The following is a 22,183-nucleotide window of genomic DNA, read 5'->3' on the forward strand; positions in this document are numbered from 1 at the left end:
CCCTAATCAAAGCTAATGGCGGTCCAACGAAATATTAAAGTGTGCAACTTCTTTTTTGGCCAGGCAGTGTAGTAACATGCAGGGAACACCGATCTGAGGTTGGGGAGATCTCGTGGGAATTGAGCGGGTGCTTTTGATGGCTGGTGCCCACAAATGTAAAAAATGCTTCAGCTCTGGCTGTCTGGTGCCAATGCAGTAAATGAGGCACAAAGACGGACTGACCTGTTAATACTGCAGAATCACTCAAAGCTTATTTTATAAATATGTTATAAATAAGAAAACAAGAACCATTCATTGTCAGTTTAGTTATCAGCCGGTAATGTTTGAAATCAAACTGCAATACTCAAAAAGTTACTGAAATGAACTGGAAATGTGTACAGCAGAATAACAATATTTGAACACCCCAGCTGTTGTGCTTCGACACAGTAATTCAGTGCTATCAGTGCTATTAAGTGTTAGCTGAATGTTAACCCTTGAAAATGAACATGACGCAATTTTACTAATTTGCTTTAACCAATACTGAAGTATATTCAGCTCAGATGTGAAGTAGACATTTTGTTGCTAAAGCTATCATTCAGATGTGAATTTGTTTCTTCATTTGGTTCTGTTGTGGGTCATACATGCACAATTGCCTTAGGCATATTATCTGTGAATGTAATTGGTTAGAGCTCGGCAAGGCTTGTCTCACTAGCACATAAAAACCTGAGTCACACCTTACAGTTTACTCCACATTACAACCAGAGCCATACAGCTGTGAGGAATCAGCAACTGAACTGCCAAGATGGATGTAAGTATAGACAATTTTCAATGAAAAATATAACAACAGAATGCTGTATATGATGCACATGGAGTAATTAATTTGATTTAATAAATTCAACTCAATCAAGTCGTTGAAATGCTCTTTACATTACACAATGAAAGATGACACTTCCACAAAATATAGAGTTAAGAGAAAGGTGACTCGAACATATTAGTAAGGAAACTGTTTCTCAGTATGATGCCAACCCCAGCTCTGCTTGTGCGTGCAGATGGGGCACAGTCTTTGTATGGTGATGTTGCACTGCTGAGAAGATTAGGTTTTCATTTTATTATAAAAGTACTGACTTTCTAATATAATGTCCAAGAGATGTGAAAGTGTATGGAGTACACTGTAGATACATTTGCATGCTTTCATGCTGCTGATAATCACAAGAAATGCATGCAGGCCCTCATGATGCTTTCACCATACATGTTTCTGGTCTCTATTCTGTTATAAACAGTTCGTGGAGGTGAAAAACCTGATCGTCAAGCCAGGAATGGAACTGAAGGTCAACGGTGTCTTCGACGCCAATCCAGAACGGTGAGTCATTTTTGCCTTTGTCTCTATGGGGCCTGTTACTCACTTGCTGAATCACTTGCTGACTTTGTCCATAATCATCCATCCATCTTTTTAAAATGCTGGTGAAAACCACGCTCTCTATTCACTTCCTGCTTTCTTATTGGTTGCCCTGCCTTGTGCTACTCTGTTTCTCACCCAGTTTCTCTATCAATGTGGCCCACTCTACCCAAGAAGTTGCGGTGCACGTTGACGTGCGTTTCAGCTATGGAAGTGACAAACGCCTCTTGGTCATAAACCACAAGACCGACGACAAATGGCAAGAAGAACAAAAATATCCTGGATTCCCCTTCACAGAAGGGCAGGCATTTCAGGTGAGGCCTTTGACAGGGAGACCTTGGCCCAGCGCCAATTCACCTCCTAATCACTCCGCCTGTACACTCATTTTGCACACTCACAAGAATCGCCATCTTGTACACAGCTGAGTGAAATTTCAGTAAGGGACAGTAGATGTTCTGCCCTCCGATGCTCCCTCAATAACAAGGAAATTAAAGTGCTGGCTTAAAAGCGAGTGCTGACCCAGCAGGCATTACGTTGCTCAATGCTGTTACCGAAGTTGTTAAAGCATCGCAGAACTAACTACATTTATCATGGTCATCACTGTGTTTTCTCAAATGATGCAGATTTTGTCAATTAAAGTGTACTGATAACACCAGTAACATCTAAATTGTGGTATTCATTATTTGTAATGCAAATGTGGAGGTTCGAAGTTGCTCATTGTCCCCAGCTGTTAAATGACATGCTTTACAAGTGATAATGGTATTTTTTATAAGTGATATTGATTTATTATTGACAATAATTCATTATTTGTAAATTCCGATCTGTAAATTATAAATCGTTGGAGACCAAAACTGCATCTCCACACACCTGCTGCTTTTTATGCTCCCTTTCACCTCGATACCTGCCCTTGCTTGTAAGTGGCCCTTACGCCTGTGACATTTATAATTAAGCGTAACTCGAAACACAAGGGCAGTGTTTAGGAGGTGAACTGGGACTAGGGGCCTGAGTTGGAGGCCCTCAACCGAGCCTTCATCCACTCCTCTGCACCTGTGTTCAATGGATCAGCCTGAAACTGCTAAATGAAAAACACTTGCATAATACATTCAGATGAGGCACTGCACCCATAAATTATTAGCCACCATTCTATGGATAACTTCCCTTCACAATCCTGCATGTAAGATAAATTCTTTCACACACACTCGTCACAGCAGGGCTTCGTGAATGATATTTTAATCATTCAGAGTGGAGTTTGGCTATTGTGAGAATCTCCAGGTGAACCGGAATCATTGAATGTTCTCCACAGCAATTAAATCCCAAACTCTTCTACACCTCTTCCAGTGTTATGCTCTTTATTCAATGAGAAATTGTAGAAAATAACTTGAAACAACAAAAGTAGGTGATAGAACAAATAAGTAAATGACAGAAAGGTAGTTACTGACCTGTATTGTAAAGATTTGGACTGTGTTAACATTCTTCTTGGTAACTTATCTCTCCTGCCTTCTCTCCCCATCTCTCTTTTTAACTTTCCTACAATCTCTCCTCTCTCAGGTGTCCATTGTCTTCAACTTTGATACTTTTGACATTTATCTGCCAGATGGCAAGGTGGCGCACTTCCCCAACCGTCTGGGTGACCAGGAATACAAATACATTTTCTTTGTGGGGGATGCCACAGTCAAAACCATAAGTGTGAATGTGGCTGACAAACCAACCAAGAGATAGACATCCCTTTTTTTGTCTCCTGATTGGCTGCTCTGCTCCCTGCTTCCTTCCTACAGCTGTGCTATAACAGCACTTTGTCTGCACCTCCCAAACATCAGCGCCTTTAATCTTGTGCCTCTCTGCTTGTCTGTGCAAACTCACTGAGTATAAGAATCATTCCAGCTTTGAATGAAATAAATTGCAAGCAAGAAAATCTTAATGCCTGTGTCTGGATGTTCATTTGGGACGGGGGTGAAGTGTAAAGGGGGGGGGGGGAGGGGGGTGGGTGTTGGTGTCAAGTCCTTTCTACATATCTTTTGTGTGTATGTATTTTAATGGTCACAAATTCACTCTTCAATTTTTCTTGCTTTGCAGTGTTTCCTAGCCTGGTCAGTGACTTTTTAACAGGAGTACTATAGGGGGTCCATGGCCAGGCTTGATATCCAATGGCTATATCAATTTGAGAATTCATTTCAAAATATAAAGCAAAAAAAGCAAAAAAAAACTTCACAACTTACGATGGGGACCCCAGGACAGATGTTCTTTGGCTTAATCCTAATTGTTTTAATATATTATTGGACATACAATTAATCATCAATGTGAAACTTACGCGACAGATTTAAAACTGAATTATTCAACTTTATCATTCAAATTAAAACATGGATATAAATAAACTGTCTTTAATCGTGAAATTATAATAATTATTATAAATAAATAAATAAATAACAACGTAACTATATAATTAAATAAATAAATAAATAAATAAATAATGCAATCATGACATCTCCAAATGTTATTTAATTAAAGTTTATTTATATATTTTTCATCTCAACAGCATATAAGCTATACATGTTTTCTTAACTTTCTGCCATAAACTTACCTGCTTTGGCTTCTCTCCCTGTGCATTACTCATACAGATTTTCAACTAGGACGTGAAAGAGGCTAAAATAAATAATAATAAAAAATGAATATTTTTGTTTGTGTGGTAGAAAAAAATTTGCCTATGAAAAATAATAAGTAATTTTTTCTGTCTAATATAATGCACAGAGTTAACATCAATATTTAAATGGAGGTATTTCATTTTTGCTGTCAAAAATGAATGGAGCCCAATGGGGGAAACAGGCTTTTTGAGAGAAAATCATAGACATCAGCAGGGGGCGAAATTTAATCTGCTGCAGAGGTTGAGAACCAAGGCCGGCCCCTTGTCATATACACTGGGTTCTCGATCATAGAGAGATCAACAGCTGTTGATACTGCCACCTACAGGTAGAGACTAAGTGTGATCACACTGATTTGATCAGTGTGCTTCATCTGGATGTAAATATCAAGGGTTTAGGTTAAGATAAAAGACCCTAATAAGGGTTACGATAACTCTAATCACTGAACTGGAACAAGTGTAGTTTATAACCTTAATAGCTCTTGAAATAAAGGGGAAATAAAATGACGTACCCCTCAGCTCCTGTTAACAATTACCACTGATGTCTGGCATATACTGTATCTTAAAATTAGATGTTATAATGACATATGGCTTTCTGTTTGCAATTTCAACTTAAGCCATGTAAGACGCCTTCGGGACAGTTCTATGCGCTTCACTTCACAAAAACACTTTTTTGCATTGTACTCACGTTTGCGATGGTCTTGATAGTTGATTAGTTGATTAGATAGTTGATTTCGGAAGTTCCACAAAGCAGGTTATTGTTTGTTTGTATGTATGAGTGTGCATGCGGTGCATAGTGCAATGGCCTTCAATAAACACTCAAACAAAAGGCTACGATGCATGCATCAAAATAAAGAAAATTATCAAAGGCAAATCAAGTTGTTTCTCAAATCAAAAATATCCTAAATCAAAAGTAAAACACAATCAAATAATTCAGGCTAGTATTTATTTCAATATATTAAATTCAAAGGCAGTGTGTAGAGCAATGCGAAGCGTTGTATAGCGGTAGAACACTGTGTGTCGGCAGCATCTTCTCCGTTCAAATGCACACCTGCTCTAATTACTGTCATCACAGCCCAACATCACTATTCAGATAGCCACTAGGGGGCGCCATTTACATATTTACAATAACTCATAAGATATTTGGCTCACACAGACATAATGTCATCATCCAAATGGAATTGAATCAATGAACTTGATTATTTGTGTCTGTACATTGTGTCTGTACTTCCCGTTTGCGTCTGCTGGCTGTCCTGGCCCCTCGCTGGTGGAATGACCTTCCCGTGGAGGTCAGAACAGCAGAGAATCTGACTACCTTCAAGCACAGACTAAAGACTCATCTCTTCAGGCTGCACCTCTCCCCACCCCTCCCTAGCCTCTAGTTTGGCTCAATGTACCCAGTTAGGCTAATGCGATCTCGTTAGTTTTGTATTTGGCAGGATTGTTTTGTTGATTCTGATTAGGCAAATGTGATTTTGGTGCTAGTTTGTACTTGGCAAGACTGTTGTTTATTTGCCGAACAGGTTACCCTACAGGGTTGGAGTCCTGATCTGTGGTCACTTCTGGCACTGCAATCTTTACTTCACTCCAATGTGTTTTTCTGCACCTCTGCACTTTGAACTGATGCACTTGTTGTACGTCGCTCTGGATAAGAGCGTCTGCTAAATGCCTGTAATGTAATGTAATGTAATATTTTGGAGTGATCTGACAAATTACTTTCTTTCAATCTTTTATATTTTTTTCAGCTTTTTGATCTTTCAAACTCGTCAGGTGTTCTGAGGTCTAAGGATGAGGGCAGAAATTCTGCAAACTCTACTCTAATTACCAATGAGAGAGATATAAGCTCAGAGGGACATTTTGCAATACTACAATGAACAATATGAATTAGATTCACAGTATTCACTTTTCTTCTCTCCCATTTTCTCCCCAATTTATTCGTTATACCAATTCCCCATGTGTATCACGGTCCTGGTCAATGCGCTATCCTTCTGTTGGTCTGGGGAGAGGTGTGTAAACTACCACGTCTCCTCCGATACATGTGGAGTCGCCAGCCGCTTCTTGGGAGAGTGTAACGCATGTGGAGGTTCACACTATCTCCCCCAGATTCCCTCCCTGCTGAACAGGTGCCCCGACCAACCAGTAGGAGTCGCTAATGCAACGATCAGGACTCATACCCTCACCGGCTTCCCACCTGTGAACACTGCCAATTATGTTCGTAAGGACGTCTGACCAAGCCGAAGGTGCTGATGCCGAGGATTGAACCCGGGGCTCTGCAATGGTAGGTGAGTGCTTTTACCTCTACACTACCCAGACGGCCCCCACAGTATTGATTTTTCTTACGTTTCAGTTAAATTAGAGTCTCACAGAATCAAATGTTCCAGGCCTGGTGGTGACTGGGGTACAGTGAGGCTAAAAAAGGAATGCACCTTCACTCAAAAACTGAGCATCAAATGAAAAGCCCCAACTTACAGTATACGGGTCACTCCCAGGGGCTATGTTGCCAGTTTTATTATCCTCTGTGCTGCTCTGTTGTTTTCTCGCTTCCTTTTTTCTGTGGTTCTGTTTTTTTTTCTCAGTTTCAGTCCACTTCACTCTCTTCTGTTGTAGCCACCTCTGTTTAGTTTTGTTTAATTCTGCTTTTTTTGTTTTTGTTCTGTACTATTCTACATTGTTGTGCTCGGATCTATTGTTCTTTATAACCACACTGATCAGCTGTGTTTTGCTCTTTTGATCTACTCTGTTTTTTTTTTTTTTTGCTTGGTTCAGTTTTGTTCTGCTCTCTTTCACTCTTCGCTGTCCTATCTGTGAGCCAAATCCAAGACTGCAGGCAATTATAAGCCAAATTTCCATTAAATTGTCAAACGAATTTTAAGCGAACGTTTGAAATATGGCAAAAAAGAAAAAAAAAAGAAAGAAAATGCGAATTCAAAGTGTTTCCATTAACTGGTTTGGAGCGAATGAACCAGGCTACGCAAAGCGTAGTTACGTCAGAAGTTGGCGGTATAGGCTACGTTACGCATGGCTGTAAACAGAGTAGAAGAAGAGGTTGCAGACTGATCAGTCATATGACTTAAATGTCCGCTACATCAGAACTTATTCGAAAAAACTGTTTCCATTTCTCATTTTGCGCATTAACTCTTTTTTGAAAAACCAGCTCAACTGAGCGTAAAAACGTTTTGCGCATTTTGCTGTTTCCATAAATAGCAAAATGCGCAAAATGGCAAAATGCGCATCAAAATACGTTTATGGAAACACGGCTATAGAATGAGCCCTGAGGGCAGAAGAAAAAGCACAAAACTGAAGGACTGACACTAATCATGCTAGCACATACATACATAAGTATGCATTTTCAGTCACATTATGTCAAAATTTACCATTAAATTCAGTCATCATATGTCAAAAATTAATGAAAATTGTTTACCTTTTTCAAAGGAGGTGCTGGTGCTCAGATGATCATATCCACCTTCCAGGCTTTAGCATTTGCTAATGTGGCTATCGTGTCCTCCATGTCCAGGATTCTTCAGACTTTCTGCTCTTTTGATATAATGGCGTGATCTGGCAGGCGGTGATCTGATACATTGTAGACCGCAGGTAAGTCTTGAGTTCGGGCTCCAGGTTGGGCTGTAAATCTAGGAGGTTTTGCATATATATAGTCCAGCATTTCTGTTGAGGTAGAAAGCTTGCAGTCTGGAAAGGCTTTGACTGCAGCCCTTACCTCCAGCTCCAAGTCCTCACCATCAATTCTGCTTCTGTCTCCTTTTTTAATGTCGATCGCACTATCATGATTTTATTTTACAAAGCTTTTATAGAAAGTATCTTCTGCTACTGACTGCATCAACATCAACAACAACATTAATTGCTCTATTCACAAGTGCCAATAACTTCCGGTTGAATCGTTCTTGGGTGGACTGTATTTCTTCCCATTCCTTAATAAAACTAGCAAGTTGTCTTCTGCTGTCTCTCTTCTGGCGGGCTCATGCATATTATTCCATGTATATAATTACATTACGGGAATTTAGCAGATGCTCTTATCCAGAGCGACTTACATAACGTTTTACATAGCATTTACATTTATCCATTTGTACAGCAGGATATATACTGAAGCAAGATATGTATCTGGGATGTATGCCTGGGAATCAAACCTATGACCTTCAGGTTACAAGACCATCTCCTTACCCATTATACTACACCAGTCTTTTCATTTCTCTAGCACCTGACTGGTGATGCTATCCCCCTGGTGCCCCCCCCCTCCCCCCCCCACCCAAACACTATTTCAGTCTATCCCCACACTATCTCCTTGTGTTCTTCCCAGGACCACAGCCAATTAAAATGATAGAAAGAAGGAAGGCAGAGATGAAAGAAGGAAGGAAGTAAGAGAGTGAGATATGTGGCAGGGGGATGGAGGAAGAAAATAAAGTTTGAGAAAGGAGTAAAGGAGAAGGAAAGAATGGATAGAAGCAAGGAAAGGGGAAAGGGATCGTGACAAGCTATGTGTGACTCACACGCAACCTCTGAATCTCATGGACCGCGAAGCAGGGAGACTGGCTTTAATTTGTTTAAAACATTTGAAAAAGACACACCTTCACTGTAATGTTGAAACATTAATTCACAGCTGTGGGGGCAAAAAAGAACAAATGCAAATCATAATTTTTGTTTAACATTCAGTTTTGTATAAAAGCCATTTTGTATTTCAAGGTATTATGTGACAAGACAAGGAAATCGTAATTATTAAAGGCTGCAGGCTACATATAAAGATTGTACAGAGCAAAGATTGCTTTATTTATGCGTGAGTCTGCAGTATTGCAAAATATCTTGTGATTATGCTCGTTTGCGTGAAAATTGTGGAATATAAAAAACCTCTCCTCTTCTCCACCGGGAAAGGCATGGGGATGGTCTTGCCCTGCTGACCAGAATTTATGTGGAAGCAAACCACCCCACCCCCCGGGAAAATCAACAATCAAACCCCTGTTATTGCCATGCTTTGTCTGTTGAGCTAAGCCATTTCTGAATTGTTATACACTGACCACGTCACATGACCAGCTGTAGGCAGAAAAGAGCTGGTGGTCCATTTAAGACAGGTTTAAATTGCTTGACAATGCATCGCTATGGCTGTGCCATTTAAACTGAGCCACCTTCTCTCAAAGAAACATCAAATAAAATACAATGACAAGTACCTACATTTATCAAGTCAGACTCTCTCATCACCGGTTCATATTCAACAGATAAACAAAATAATGTAATATTGTAATAAGTTCTAACAGTGCTGTTTGTCCCCTCCCTGATTTTCCTCCATTATCGCATATTGATAAAACGTAATGGTTTCAGATCTTTAGGCAAAAGTAATATTACAGACATTTAAAAAGATTAAACAAAGGAAACCTGAGTAAACACAAAACAGTACTATTATTTATTCAATGAAAAAAGTTTTCAAACACCCATATCACCTATGAGAAAAAATAACTGCCCCTTAGTTACTCAATCAACCAATTAACCAAATTAAATTGATAATTGGCTTCACTGCAGCCAGTCCAGCTGAATCCAAACCTCACTTATATCGAACCGTATCATCAGAGTGAAGTAGTGTAGGAATTTGGCCCTTTGTAAAGTACAACTCCAAGTTCAAGTCAATAACAATTTATTAACAAAGCAAAAATAGTCTTTAATACAGTATGCAGCATACCAGGTGAAAGCAAGGCAGTTCAATCACCATAGTGATGTGTGGGTACAAGCTTTTATGCCACACGCCTGAAATAGAACACTGAAATAAAATGCAGGTTCCTGTCCCGGATTGGGTGACAGGCAAACAAATGGACACTGTTACATATGTATGTGGTGTGGAAGGAAACCAAATGGTCATTGTCACCGAGACCTCCTGTCTCAAACCCATTGATTACTCTGGCCTCGCCCTGGTTGTGCCGTCATCACAAGGCTTTGATCCTAACCCCCTCTTGATAATTGAATTAGGTTGATTGTGTTAGGTGACCATCCAAAAACACTGAAGCAGGAAATGTATTTTTCCCTACAAGTAGTCATCAAAGATTTCTACAAGCACACCATGCCATAACATAACAATGGTCCAGCAGGTTTGTCTGACCAGTTTCAGCTTGTAATCATAAGCAGCCATCTCAAAATCCACAAAATTAAACACAAAAGGTACACCACCTACCAAGAAAAGTACTCTAAGAACCACCCTGCCAGGAGACACTACAGAATCATGACAAACACACAGTATAGATAAAGTTGATGTTTATTGAACGTAGGAACACACATGTAACATGATTTATTAAACACAGGAACACACGTGGAACATAATTTATAGGTCATAGTAACACACATGTAACAGATATCTGAGGTAGGGGAGATCTCTTAGGAATTGACCAGGAGTTTTGAATAACTGTAGGTGCCCTCAAATGTAACAATGTGCCAGAATGGCTTACTGGTGCAAATAGAGAAAGTGAGGCATACAAATGGACTGAACCATGAATACTGCAGAATCAATAATACAATAATATTATAAACAGAAAATGTAAAATTTTATGCTATTTGTGAAACATTTGTTATAAGAGGCTTTAGGACAGCACTTTCCTATCAATTATGAATGAAGACTGACACGTAACTCTGATGGAGTTTTTGTAAGGTTGGGGCTGGCGAGCAATGTCAGAAGCGGACAATAAATCAACGGGGAGTCTAAAAGCTGACTGCGAACAGCAGTCAACCACTGAGCGAGGTAGGAGAAAGGAAAAAGGGGAATAAACCCTGGCAAAAGGCCAAACAAAAGGCAATCCTCAAAAACAGGACGAAAGTCTCTTGACTGAGAACCAAAAACAACACACGCCTAGGTAAGTAAGATCTCTCAGCTCAAGCCTGAGACTAGCTGGAGATAACTCTATCCACAAATACCTTCTATGAAAAGTGACAACTCTCAAGTGCCCCGGTTGCTACGTGTTTAGCTCCCGTACCAGATAGCCATCGAGTAAGTCGCATCTAGCGCTCGAAATACCCAGGGCGTTACCAGCTGCTTGTAAAATGCAAGAGCACCGAGCAGAGGGAGTGAGGTCCCTATAAAGGGTAGACTCCAGGTGGCCCGAATCAGCAATTAGCAGGGAATGAGAAAGCGAGGGGCAGCACCACCGCAAGCACAGGCACATTACAGTTTTGCTCCGAAACATGTCAATCTTAATTTTTTCCCCTTGATGTAATAATAGTAATTCAACGAAATAGCCAAATAATCATTGTTCCCTTGATGTAGTAGTAGTCACTCCCAGATATTCAAATGTGAATTTGGTTTTTCATTTGGTTCTGTCTCAGGTAATAGAAATGCAATTGCTTTAGGCCTATTATCTGTCAATTTCATTGGTTAGATCTCGGCAAGGCTTATCTCACTAGCACATAAAAACGTGAGTCACACCTTACAGTTTACTCCACATTACAACCAGAGCCATACAGCTGTGAGGAATCAGCAACTGAACTGCCAAGATGGATGTAAGTATAGAGGATTTTCATCTAAAACATACACAACATAGAATCACAAAATACATGATACACATGGAGTAATTAATTTGATTTAATAAATTCAACTCAATCAAGTCGTTGAAATGCTCTTTACATTACATAATGAAAGATGACACTTCTACAAAATATAGAGTTAGAGTAAAGGTGACTCGAACATATTAGTAAGGAAACTGTTTCTCAGTATGATGCCAACCCCAGCTCTGCTTGTGCGTGCAGATGGGGCACAGTCTTTGTATGGTGATGTATTAGTATTTTTTAGTATTCTTTTGCTTTTTTTGATTATCAGCAGCATGCTTTCATGCTGCTGATAATCACAAGAGAAATGCATGCATCAGTGTGAAAGAGGTTTGCATTTATGAAAAGGCCCTCATGATGCTTTCACCATACATGTTTCTGGTCTCTATTCTGTTATAAACAGTTAGTGGAGGTGAAAAACCTGATCTTCAAGCCAGGAATGGAACTGAAGGTCAACGGTGTCTTCGACGCCAATCCAGAACGGTGAGTCATTTTTGCCTTTGTCTCTATGGGGCCTGTTACTCACTTTCTGAATCACTTGCTGACTTCGTCCATAATCATCCACCCATCTTTTTAAAATGCTGGTGAAAACCATGCTCTCTATTCACTTCCTGCTTTCTTATTGGTTGACCTGCCTTGTGCTACTCTGTTTCTCACCCAGTAACTCTATCAATGTGGCCCACACTTACGAAGATATTGCGCTGCACGTTGACATACGTTTCAACAGTGGAAATGACAAACGCCTATTGATCACGAACAGCAAGGCCAGCGGCAAATGGCAAGAAGAACTGAAAGATCCTAAATTCCCCTTCACAGCAGGGCAGGCATTTCAGGTGAGGCCTTTGACAGGGAGACCATGGCCCAGCGCCAATTCACCTCCTAATCACTCTGCCCATACACTCATTTTGCACACTCACAAGAATCGCCATCTTGTACAAGGGTTGTCCCACAGCTGAGTGAAATTTCACTAAGGGACAGTAGATGTTCTGCCCTCCGATGCTCCCTCAATAACAAGGAAATTAAAGTGCTGGCGAGTTAAAAATTAAAGCGAGTGCTGACCCAGCAGGCATTGCGTTGCTCAATGCTGTTACCAAAGTTGTTAAAGCATCGCAGAACTAACTACATTTATCATGGTCATCACTGTGTTTTCTCAAATGATGCAGATTTTGTCAATTAAAGTGTACTGATAACACCAGTAACATCTAAATTGTGGTATTCATTATTTGTAATGCAAATGTGGAGGTTCAAAGTTGCTCATTGTCCCCAGCTGTTAAATGTCATGCTTTACAAGTGATAATGGTATTTTTTGTAAGTGATATTGATTCATTATTGACAATAATTCATTCTTTGTAAATTCCGATCTGTAAATTATAAATCGTTGGAGACCAAAACTGCATCTCCACACACCTGCTGCTTTTTATGCTCCCTTTCACCTCGATACCTGCCCTCACTTGTAAGTGGCCCTTATGCCTGTAACATTTATAATTAAGCGTAACTCGAAACACAAGGGCAGTGTTTAGGAGGTGAACTGGGACTAGGGGCCTGAGTTGGAGGCCCTCACCCGAGCCTTCATCCACTCCTCTGCACCTGTGTTCAATGGATCAGCCTGAAACTGCTAAATGAAAAACACTTGCATAATACATTCAGATGAGGCACTGCACCCATAAATTATTAGCCACCATTTTATGGATAACTTCCCTTCACAATCCTGCATGTAAGATAAATTCTTTCACACACACTCGTCACAGCAGGGCTTCGTGAATGATGTTTTAATCATTCAGAGTGGAGTTTGGTTATTGTGAGAATCTCCAGGTGAACCGGAATCATTGAATGTTCTCCACAGCAATTAAATCCCAAACTCTTCTACACCTCTTCCAGTGTTATGCTCTTTATTCAATGAGAAATTGTAGAAAATAACTTGAAACAACAAAAGTAGGTGATAGAACAAATAAGTAAATGACAGAAAGGTAGTTACTGACCTGTATTGTAAAGATTTGGACTGTGTTAACATTCTTCTTGGTAACTTATCTCTCCTGCCTTCTCTCCCCATCTCTCTTTTTAACTTTCCTACAATCTCTCCTCTCTCAGGTGTCCATTGTCTTCAACTTTGATACTTTTGACATTTATCTGCCAGATGGCCAGGTGGTGAACTTCCCCAACCGTCTGGGTGACCAGGAATACAAATACATTTTCTTTGTGGGGGATGCCACAATCAAAACCATAAGTGTGGATGTGTCTGACAAACCAACCAAGAGATAGACATCCCTTTTTTGTCCCCTGATTGGCTGATCTGCTCCCTGCTTCCTTCCTGCAGCTGTGCTACAACATACTACTTTGTCTGCGCCTCCCATACATCAGCGCCTTTAATCTTGTGCCTCTCTGCGTGTCTGTGCAAACTCAAGAATCATTCCAGCTTTGAATGAAATAAATTGCAAGCAAGAAAATCTTAATGCCTGTGTCTGGATGTTTATTTGGGACGGGGGTGGAGTGTAAAGGAGCGGGTGTGTGTGGGGGGGGGGGGGAGGGGGAGCGGTGGGTGTTGGTGTCAAGTCCTTTCTACATATCTTTTGTGTGTATGTATTTTAATGGTCACAAATTCACTCTTTAATTTTTCTTGCTTTGCAGTGTTTGCTAGCCTGGTCAGTGACTTTTTAACAGGAGTACTATAGGGGGTCCATGGCCAGGCTTTGTTGTGCTCGGATCTATTGTTCTTTATAACCACACTGATCAGCTGTGTTTTGCTCTTTTGATCTACTCTGTTTTGTTTTTTTTTGCTTGGTTCAGTTTTGTTTTGCTCTCTTTCACTCTTGGCTGTCCTATCTGTGAGCCAAATCCAAGACTGCAGGCAATTATAAGCCAAATTTCCATTAAATTGTCAAACAAATTTTAAGCGAACTTTTGAAATATCGCAAAAAAGAAAAAAAAGAAAGAAAATGCGAATTCAGAGTGTTTTCATTAACTGGTTTGGAGCGAATGAACCAGGCTACGCAAAGCGTAGTTACGTCAGAAGTTGGCGGTATAGGCTACGTTACGCATGGCTGTAATAAACAGAGTAGAAGAAGAGGTTGCAAACTGATCAGTCATATGACTTAAATGTCCGCTACATCAGAACTTATTCGAAAAAACTGTTTCCATTTCTCATTTTGCGCATTAACTCTTTTTTGAAAAACCAGCTCAACCGAGCGTAAAAAACGTTTTGCGCATTTTGCTGTTTCCATAAATAGCAAAATGCTCAAAATGGTGCATCAAAATACGTTTGTGGAAACACGGCTATAGAATGAGCCCTGAGGGCAGAAGAAAAAGCACAAAACTGAAGGACTGACACTAATCATGCTAGCACATACATACATAAGTATGCATTTTCAGTCACATTATGTCAAAATTTCCCATTAAATTCAGTCATCATATGTCAAAAATTAATGAAAATTGTTTACCTTTTTCAAAGGAGGTGCTGGTGCTCAGATGATCATATCCACCTTCCAGGCTTTAGCATTTGCTAATGTGGCTATCGTGTCCTCCATGTCCAGGATTCTTCAGACTTTCTGCTCTTTTGATATAATGGCGTGATCTGGCAGGCGGTGATCTGATACATTGTAGACCGCAGGTAAGTCTTGAGTTCGGGCTCCAGGTTGGGCTGTAAATCTAGGAGGTTTTGCATATATATAGTCCAGCATTTCTGTTGAGGTAGAAAGCTTGCAGTCTGGAAAGGCTTTGACTGCAGCCCTTACCAAGCTCCAGCTCCAAGTCCTCACCATCAATTCTGCTTCTGTCTCCTTTTTTAATGTCGATCGCACTATCATGATTTTATTTTACAAAGCTTTTATAGAAAGTATCTTCTGCTACTGACTGCATCAACATCAACAACAACATTAATTGCTCTATTCACAAGTGCCAATAACTTCCGGTTGAATCGTTCTTGGGTGGACTGTATTTCTTCCCATTCCTTAATAAAACTAGCAAGTTGTCTTCTGCTGTCTCTCTTCTGGCGGGCTCATGCATATTATTCCATGTATATAATTACATTACGGGAATTTAGCAGATGCTCTTATCCAGAGCGACTTACATAACGTTTTACATAGCATTTACATTTATCCATTTGTACAGCAGGATATATACTGAAGCAAGATATGTATCTGGGATGTATGCCTGGGAATCAAGCCTATGACCTTCAGGTTACAAGACCAGCTCCTTACCCATTATACTACACCAGTCTTTTCATTTCTCTAGCACCTGACTGGTGACAGCTCATATTCCAGTCTTAGTGCTGGAAACTGCAATGCTACCCCCCTGGTGCCCCCCCCCTCCTCCCCCCCCCCACCCAAACACTATTTCAGTCTATCCCCACACTATCTCCTTATGTTCTTCCCAGGACCACAGCCAATTAAAATGATAGAAAGAAGGAAGGCAGAGATGAAAGAAGGAAGGAAGTAAGAGAGTGAGATGTGTGGCAGGGGGATGGAGGAAGAAAATAAAGTTTGAGAAAGGAGTAAAGGAGAAGGAAAGAATGGATAGAAGCAAGGAAAGGGGAAAGGGATCGTGACAAGCTATGTGTGACTCACACGCAACCTCTGAATCTCATGGACCACGAAGCAGGGAGACTGGCTTTCATTTGTTTAAAACATTTGAAAAAGACACACCTTCACTGTAATGTTGAAACATTAATTCACAGCTGTGGGGGCAAAAAAGAACAAATGCAAATCATAATTTTTTTTTAACATTCAGTTTTGTATAAAAGTCATTTTGTATTTCAAGGTATTATGTGACAAGACAGGGAAATCGTAATTATTAAAGGCTGCAGGCTACATATTAAGATTGTACAGAGCAAAGATTGCTTTATTTATGCGTGAGTCTGCAGTATTGCAAAATATCTTGTGATTATGCTCGTTTGCGTGAAAATTGTGGAATATAAAAAACCTCTCCTCTTCTCCACCGGGAAAGGCATGGGGATGGTCTTGCCCTGCTGACCAGAATTTATGGGGAAGCAAACCACCCCACCCCCCGGGAAAATCAACAATCAAACCCCTGTTATTGCCATGCTTTGTCTGTTGAGCTAAGCCATTTCTGAATTGTTATACACTGACCACATCACATGACCAGCTGTAGGCAGAAGAGAGCTGGTGGTCCATTTAAGACAGGTTTAAATTGCTTGACAATGCATCGCTTTGGCTGTGCCATTTAAACTGAGCCACCTTCTCTCAAATAAAATACAATGACAAGTACCTACATTTATCAAGTCAGACTCTCTCATCACCGGTTCATATTCAACAGATAAACAAAATAATGTAATATTGTAATAAGTTCTAACAGTGCTGTTTGTCCCCTCCCTGATTTTCCTCCATTATCGCATATTGATAAAACGTAATGGTTTCAGATCTTTAGGCAAAAGTAATATTACAGACATTTAAAAAGATTAAACAAAGGAAACCTGAGTAAACACAAAACAGTACTATTATTTATTCAATGAAAAAAGTTTTCAAACACCCATATCACCTATGAGAAAAAATAACTGCCCCTTAGTTACTCAATCAACCAATTAACCAAATTAAATTGATAATTGGCTTCACTGCAGCCAGCCCAGCTGAATCCAAACCTCACTTATATCGAACCGTATCATCAGAGTGAAGTAGTGTAGGAATTTGGCCCTTTGTAAAGTACAACTCCAAGTTCAAGTCAATAACAATTTATTAACAAAGCAAAAATAGTCTTTAATACAGTATGCAGCATGCCAGGTGAAAGCAAGGCAGTTCAATCACCATAGTGATGTGTGGGTACAAGCTTTTATGCCACACGCCTGAAATAGAACACTGAAATAAAATGCAGGTTCCTGTCCCGGATTGGGTGACAGGCAAACAAATGGACACTGTTACATATGTATGTGGTGTGGAAGGAAACCAAATGGTCATTGTCACCGAGACCTCCTGTCTCAAACCCATTGATTACTCTGGCCTCGCCCTGGTTGTGCCGTCATCACAAGGCTTTGATCCTAACCCCCTCTTGATAATTGAATTAGGTTGATTGTGTTAGGTGACCATCCAAAAACACTGAAGCAGGAAATGTATTTTTCCCTACAAGTAGTCATCAACGATTTCTACAAGCACACCATGCCATAACATAACAATGGTCCAGCAGGTTTGTCTGACCAGTTTCAGCTTGTAATCATAAGCAGCCATCTCAAAATCCACAAAATTAAACACAAAAGGTACACCACCTACCAAGAAAAGTACTCTAAGAACCACCCTGCCAGGAGACACTACAGAATCATGACAAACACACAGTATAGATAAAGTTGATGTTTATTGAACGTAGGAACAAACATGTAAAATGATTTATTAAACACAGGAACACACGTGAAACATAATTTATAGGTCATAGTAACACACATGTAACAGATATCTGAGGTAGGGGAGATCTTTTAGGAATTGACCAGGAGTTTTGAATAACTGTAGGTGCCCTCAAATGTAACAATGTGCCAGAATGGCTTACTGGTGCAAATAGAGAAAGTGAGGCATAAAAATGGACTGAACCATGAATACTGCAGAATCAATAATACAATAATATTATAAACAGAAAATGTACAATTTTATGCTATTTGTGAAACATTTGTTATAAGAGGCTTTAGGACAGCACTTTCCTACCAATTATGAATGAAGACTGACATGTAACTCTGATGGAGTTTTTGTAAGGTTGGGGCTGGCGAGCAATGTCAGAAGCGGACAATAAATCAACGGGGAGTCTAAAAGCTGACTGCGAACAGCAGTAAACCACTGAGCGAGGTAGGAGAAAGGAAAAAGGGGAATAAACCCTGGCAAAAGGCCAAACAAAAGGCAATCCTCCAAAACAGGATGAAAGTCTCTTGACTGAGAACCAAAAACAACACACGCCTAGGTAAGTAAGGTCTCTCAGCTCAAGCCTGAGACCAGCTGGAGATAACTCTATCCACAAATACCTTCTATGAAAAGTGACAACTCTCAAGTGCCCCGGTTGCTACGTGTTTAGCTCCCGTACCAGATAGCCATCGAGTAAGTCGCATCTAGCGCTCGAAATACCCAGGGCGTTACCAGCTGCTTGTAAAATGCAAGAGCACCGAGCAGAGGGAGTGAGGTCCCTATAAAGGGTAGACTCCAGGTGGCCCGAATCAGCAATTAGCAGGGAATGAGAAAGCGAGGGGCAGCACCACCGCAAGCACAGGCACATTACAGTTTTGCTCCGAAACATGTCAATCTTAAATTTTTCCCCTTGATGTAATAATAGTAATTCAACGAAATAGCCAAATAATCATTGTTCCCTTGATGTAGTAGTAGTCATTCCCAGATATTCAAATGTGAATTTGGTTTTTCATTTGGTTCTGTCTCAGGTAATAGAAATGCAATTTCTTTAGGCCTATTATCTGTCAATTTCATTGGTTAGATCTCGGCAAGGCTTATCTCACTGGCACATAAAAACGTGAGTCACACCTTACAGTTTACTCCACATTACAACCAGAGCCATACAGCTGTGAGGAATCAGCAACTGAACTGCCAAGATGTCTGTAAGTATAGAGGATTTTCATCTAAAACATACACAACAAAGAAACACAGAATGCTGTTTATGATACACATGGAGTAATTAATTTGATAAATTCAGCTAAATCAAATCATTGAAATACTCTTAACGCAACACAATAAAAGATGTCAAGAAATAGTTAAGAGAAAGGCAGAGTAACTGGTATGGATCACAAAGCAAACAATGTCTCAGTGTGATGCCATCTCCAGCTCTGCTTGTGTTGTAGATGGGGCACAATCTTTGGACAGTAATGTTGCACTGTTGAGAAGATGGTTTAAGTTTTCATTTTATTATAAAAGTTTTGACTTTCTAGTATAACTCCCAAGACAAGTAAAAAAATCTAGTTTATGGAGTGTAGATACATTTTCATGCTTTCATGTTGCAGATAATCACTAGAGAAATGCATGCATCAGTGTACGAGAAGGCCTTCTGGATGCGTTGAGCATAAATGTCCCTGATTGCTTCTGTTCTGTTGTAAACAGTACATGGAGGTGAAAAACATAAACTTCAGTACAGGAATGGAACTGAAGGTCAAAGGCGTCGTCAAACCCAATCCGGTTCGGTGAGTCATTACTGCCTCTGTCTCTATGGAGCCTGTTATTCACCTGGTAAATCACTTGCTGGCTGCATTTATGATCATCCATCTTAATTTAAAATATCAATGAACACCATTCTCTCTATTCGAGGTCTGCATTCTGATTGGTTGCCATCCCTTGCGCTACTCTGTTTCTTTTTCAGTTTCTCTATCAATGTGGGGCTCACCGAAGATAAAATTGCACTGCACTTTGACCCACGTTTCAACTATCGTGGGGACATCCGTACCATCATCTTGGACACCAAGAAAGATGGATCCTGGCAAGAACAGCAGAAAGAAAAAGACTTCCCATTTGAGGCAGAGCAGGAGTTTGAGGTGAGGCCTGGGAAAGTAAATTATAGAACAAGTAGGCAGATGCCAGAAAGGTAGATATGATCTGTAAACAAAGTGTTCTTCTTTTTAGGAAGCCTTTTTATAACACTTTGGCCAGGGACTACAGATGAAAATGAGCCTTTTGGCTAAATCTTGCATATTTACATTTGTTGTTGATTAATATGCACTGCCCCTTCTTAAATAAACAAAAGAAATAAATAAAATAAATAAATAAATATTGTAAATATTTTAGAACTTATTTATTTGTAGATTTATTGCATTGTTTTTCACTGCAGTCATAGTGTGTTCTTTGTAAGTTGGACTGCTAACATTCTTCTTCTCCTGCCTTCTCCCCCCATTTTTCTTTTTTTAACTTTCTACCTATCTTTCTATCTCCAAGGTGACCATTGTTTTCAACCTTGACACTTTTGACATTTATCTGTCAAGTGGCAAAATGGTGCAGTTCCCCAACCGTCTGGGTCTCAACAAATACAAGCACATTTTCTTTGTGGGAGATGCTACGATCCAAGAAATAATTGTGAAGCCATCTGGAAAAGCTACCAAGAAATAGTGTGGCTGCTGATTGGCTGCTTGGCTTCCTCCTTCCTGCCTACTGCTTCACTGCAACTACACCACCCGACCATCAGGGAATTTAGTCTTCTGCCTCTGCATTTCTCTGATGTCTATGAAAACTCACTGAGTATGGAAATAATCCCAGCTTTACAATAAATTTCTAGCAAGAAAATCTTGATGCCTGTGAGTGTATAGTCATTTGGGATGAGGGTTGGTGTCTGTGTTGGGTGGTAGGGGGGGGGGGGGGGGAGGGAGGGAGGGGGAGGATTGTATCAAGTCCTTTCTACACTGAAGAACAATATAAATGCAACACTTATCATTTTGAATATTTTATTGAGGTAATAAACGTAAATCAGTCAACTGAAATAGACTCATTTAGCACTTATCTATTGATTTCATGTGATTGGCGATACAGATATGCATTTGTTAGTCACAGATTCCCCCCAAATTATTTTAATAATAAACACAAGATACTTGTGCCCTAATGATAAGAATAATCGCTCAATGAAGAAACCCAATCCCATTGCCAAAAGAAAGTCAAACATGCCTATGCATATTTATACTATGGGACTACACACTACGAATGTATTACATGGCCCATAGCGGCCCCCAAACAGCATTGCCAACTTCAACAGACCCGTGCTCCATTGATACGAGTTCCAGGTATTGACAATGCCGATGCTACATACCCTACCACATGGCCCCTAATGGTCACCACAACCCAACGTGTAGATAGATAGGCAGTGCGAGTATAACGGATTATTGTAAATATTCCACTTGCCTTTGTATTGGCTGTTTGTATGTTTCTCTCAGCCTATGCTGCACGCTGCTGATTGGGTTGGGCGTTTGCTGACTAGGGACGGAAGTGACGTTGTGTTCGTCCCAGTCGGTGAGCGTGTGTTCAGTGGTAGGTCACCGTGAAAAATTTGTCCAGTAGATATTGTAAATATAACACTTTAAAATATGTGTGGTTCAATTTAAATGATATGGTGTCAAACATAAAGTTAAAGTAGACATCTCTCCTGAATGTGATGACTCTTAAAGTTAATATTTTCGGAGCTATTTGTATTTGAGTGTTTGAGCTAATGCCGATGTACTAGTTGTTAGCTAGTGCACAGTTTCACATGGGAATGTGTGTTTCGAACAGCGTGTTGCAGAGAGATGAACATGCAGACGGGCTATTGATAAGATGTTTCTTGTAACAGGTACCGTATCTCTCCTTGTTAAGTGTCATGTATTTTAGTATTTTTTAGTTATTTTAAGTTATCAGGATAATGTTTCAGTTAGAATAATCCGGATTGTACAGACTATTGTTTTTGTTGTATATGTTTCTTTTAAGTAATGGCGTAAGTCATTTATTTTTATATGAATTTATTTTTATATGTTTATATATATATATTTATATATATATATACGTGCCAGTCGGTGAGTGTGTGTTCAGTGGGGCAGAAGTGACGTTGCGTTCGCCCCAGTCAGTGAGCGCGTGTTCAGTGTGTGTTGCAGAGAGTTGAACATGCAGACGGGCTGTTGATAGGATGTTTCTTGTAACGGAATAAAACATGAAGACGATGACGGATGCTGAGTCTTTTATAAAACACAACATAGAAGAGAAGTGTTACACAAG

General features: G+C 40.0%; 3 protein-coding genes and 1 long non-coding RNA gene across 4 annotated transcripts; all 4 read left to right on the forward strand.

Moving 5' to 3' along the window:
• The first annotated feature begins 700 nt into the window (after positions 1–700).
• Positions 701–3,293, forward strand: LOC135248777 (galactose-binding lectin l-1-like). The gene is made up of 4 exons (XM_064323703.1): positions 701–787; positions 1,260–1,339; positions 1,518–1,689; positions 2,924–3,293. The coding sequence occupies exons 1-4, from the start codon at positions 782–784 to the stop codon at positions 3,092–3,094; spliced, it is 429 nt and encodes a 142-aa protein (XP_064179773.1). The 5' UTR covers positions 701–781; the 3' UTR covers positions 3,095–3,293.
• Positions 3,294–11,319: 8,026 nt separating this feature from the next.
• LOC135248778 (galactose-binding lectin l-1-like) lies at positions 11,320–13,987 on the forward strand. Its single transcript, XM_064323704.1, has 4 exons — positions 11,320–11,492; positions 11,941–12,020; positions 12,199–12,370; positions 13,626–13,987. Exons 1-4 carry the CDS (start codon positions 11,487–11,489, stop codon positions 13,794–13,796), a joined length of 429 nt encoding a protein of 142 aa, XP_064179774.1. The 5' UTR covers positions 11,320–11,486; the 3' UTR covers positions 13,797–13,987.
• Positions 13,988–14,759: 772 nt separating this feature from the next.
• On the forward strand, positions 14,760–16,115 carry LOC135249522 (uncharacterized). Its single transcript, XR_010328722.1, has 3 exons — positions 14,760–14,889; positions 14,983–15,141; positions 15,907–16,115. It is a non-coding gene; the product is annotated as an uncharacterized LOC135249522 (long non-coding RNA).
• Positions 16,116–18,721: 2,606 nt separating this feature from the next.
• LOC135248779 (galactose-binding lectin l-1-like) lies at positions 18,722–20,731 on the forward strand. The gene is made up of 4 exons (XM_064323706.1): positions 18,722–19,065; positions 19,562–19,641; positions 19,818–19,989; positions 20,387–20,731. The coding sequence occupies exons 1-4, from the start codon at positions 19,060–19,062 to the stop codon at positions 20,555–20,557; spliced, it is 429 nt and encodes a 142-aa protein (XP_064179776.1). The 5' UTR covers positions 18,722–19,059; the 3' UTR covers positions 20,558–20,731.
• Positions 20,732–22,183: the final 1,452 nt, after the last annotated feature.

The sequence above is a fragment of the Anguilla rostrata genome, chromosome 2, assembly GCF_018555375.3.
Source record: "Anguilla rostrata isolate EN2019 chromosome 2, ASM1855537v3, whole genome shotgun sequence".
NCBI classification, from domain to species: Eukaryota; Metazoa; Chordata; class Actinopteri; order Anguilliformes; family Anguillidae; genus Anguilla; species Anguilla rostrata.

Coding starts and splice junctions, on each gene's coding strand:
- LOC135248779 (XM_064323706.1), top strand. Junction 19,642..19,817: donor GTCAAACCCAATCCGGTTCG/GTGAGTCATTAC, acceptor TTTCTTTTTCAG/TTTCTCTATCAATGTGGGGC. Junction 19,990..20,386: donor AGGCAGAGCAGGAGTTTGAG/GTGAGGCCTGGG, acceptor TCTATCTCCAAG/GTGACCATTGTTTTCAACCT.
- LOC135248778 (XM_064323704.1), top strand. Junction 12,021..12,198: donor TTCGACGCCAATCCAGAACG/GTGAGTCATTTT, acceptor TTTCTCACCCAG/TAACTCTATCAATGTGGCCC. Junction 12,371..13,625: donor CAGCAGGGCAGGCATTTCAG/GTGAGGCCTTTG, acceptor CTCCTCTCTCAG/GTGTCCATTGTCTTCAACTT.
- LOC135248777 (XM_064323703.1), top strand. Junction 1,340..1,517: donor TTCGACGCCAATCCAGAACG/GTGAGTCATTTT, acceptor TTTCTCACCCAG/TTTCTCTATCAATGTGGCCC. Junction 1,690..2,923: donor CAGAAGGGCAGGCATTTCAG/GTGAGGCCTTTG, acceptor CTCCTCTCTCAG/GTGTCCATTGTCTTCAACTT.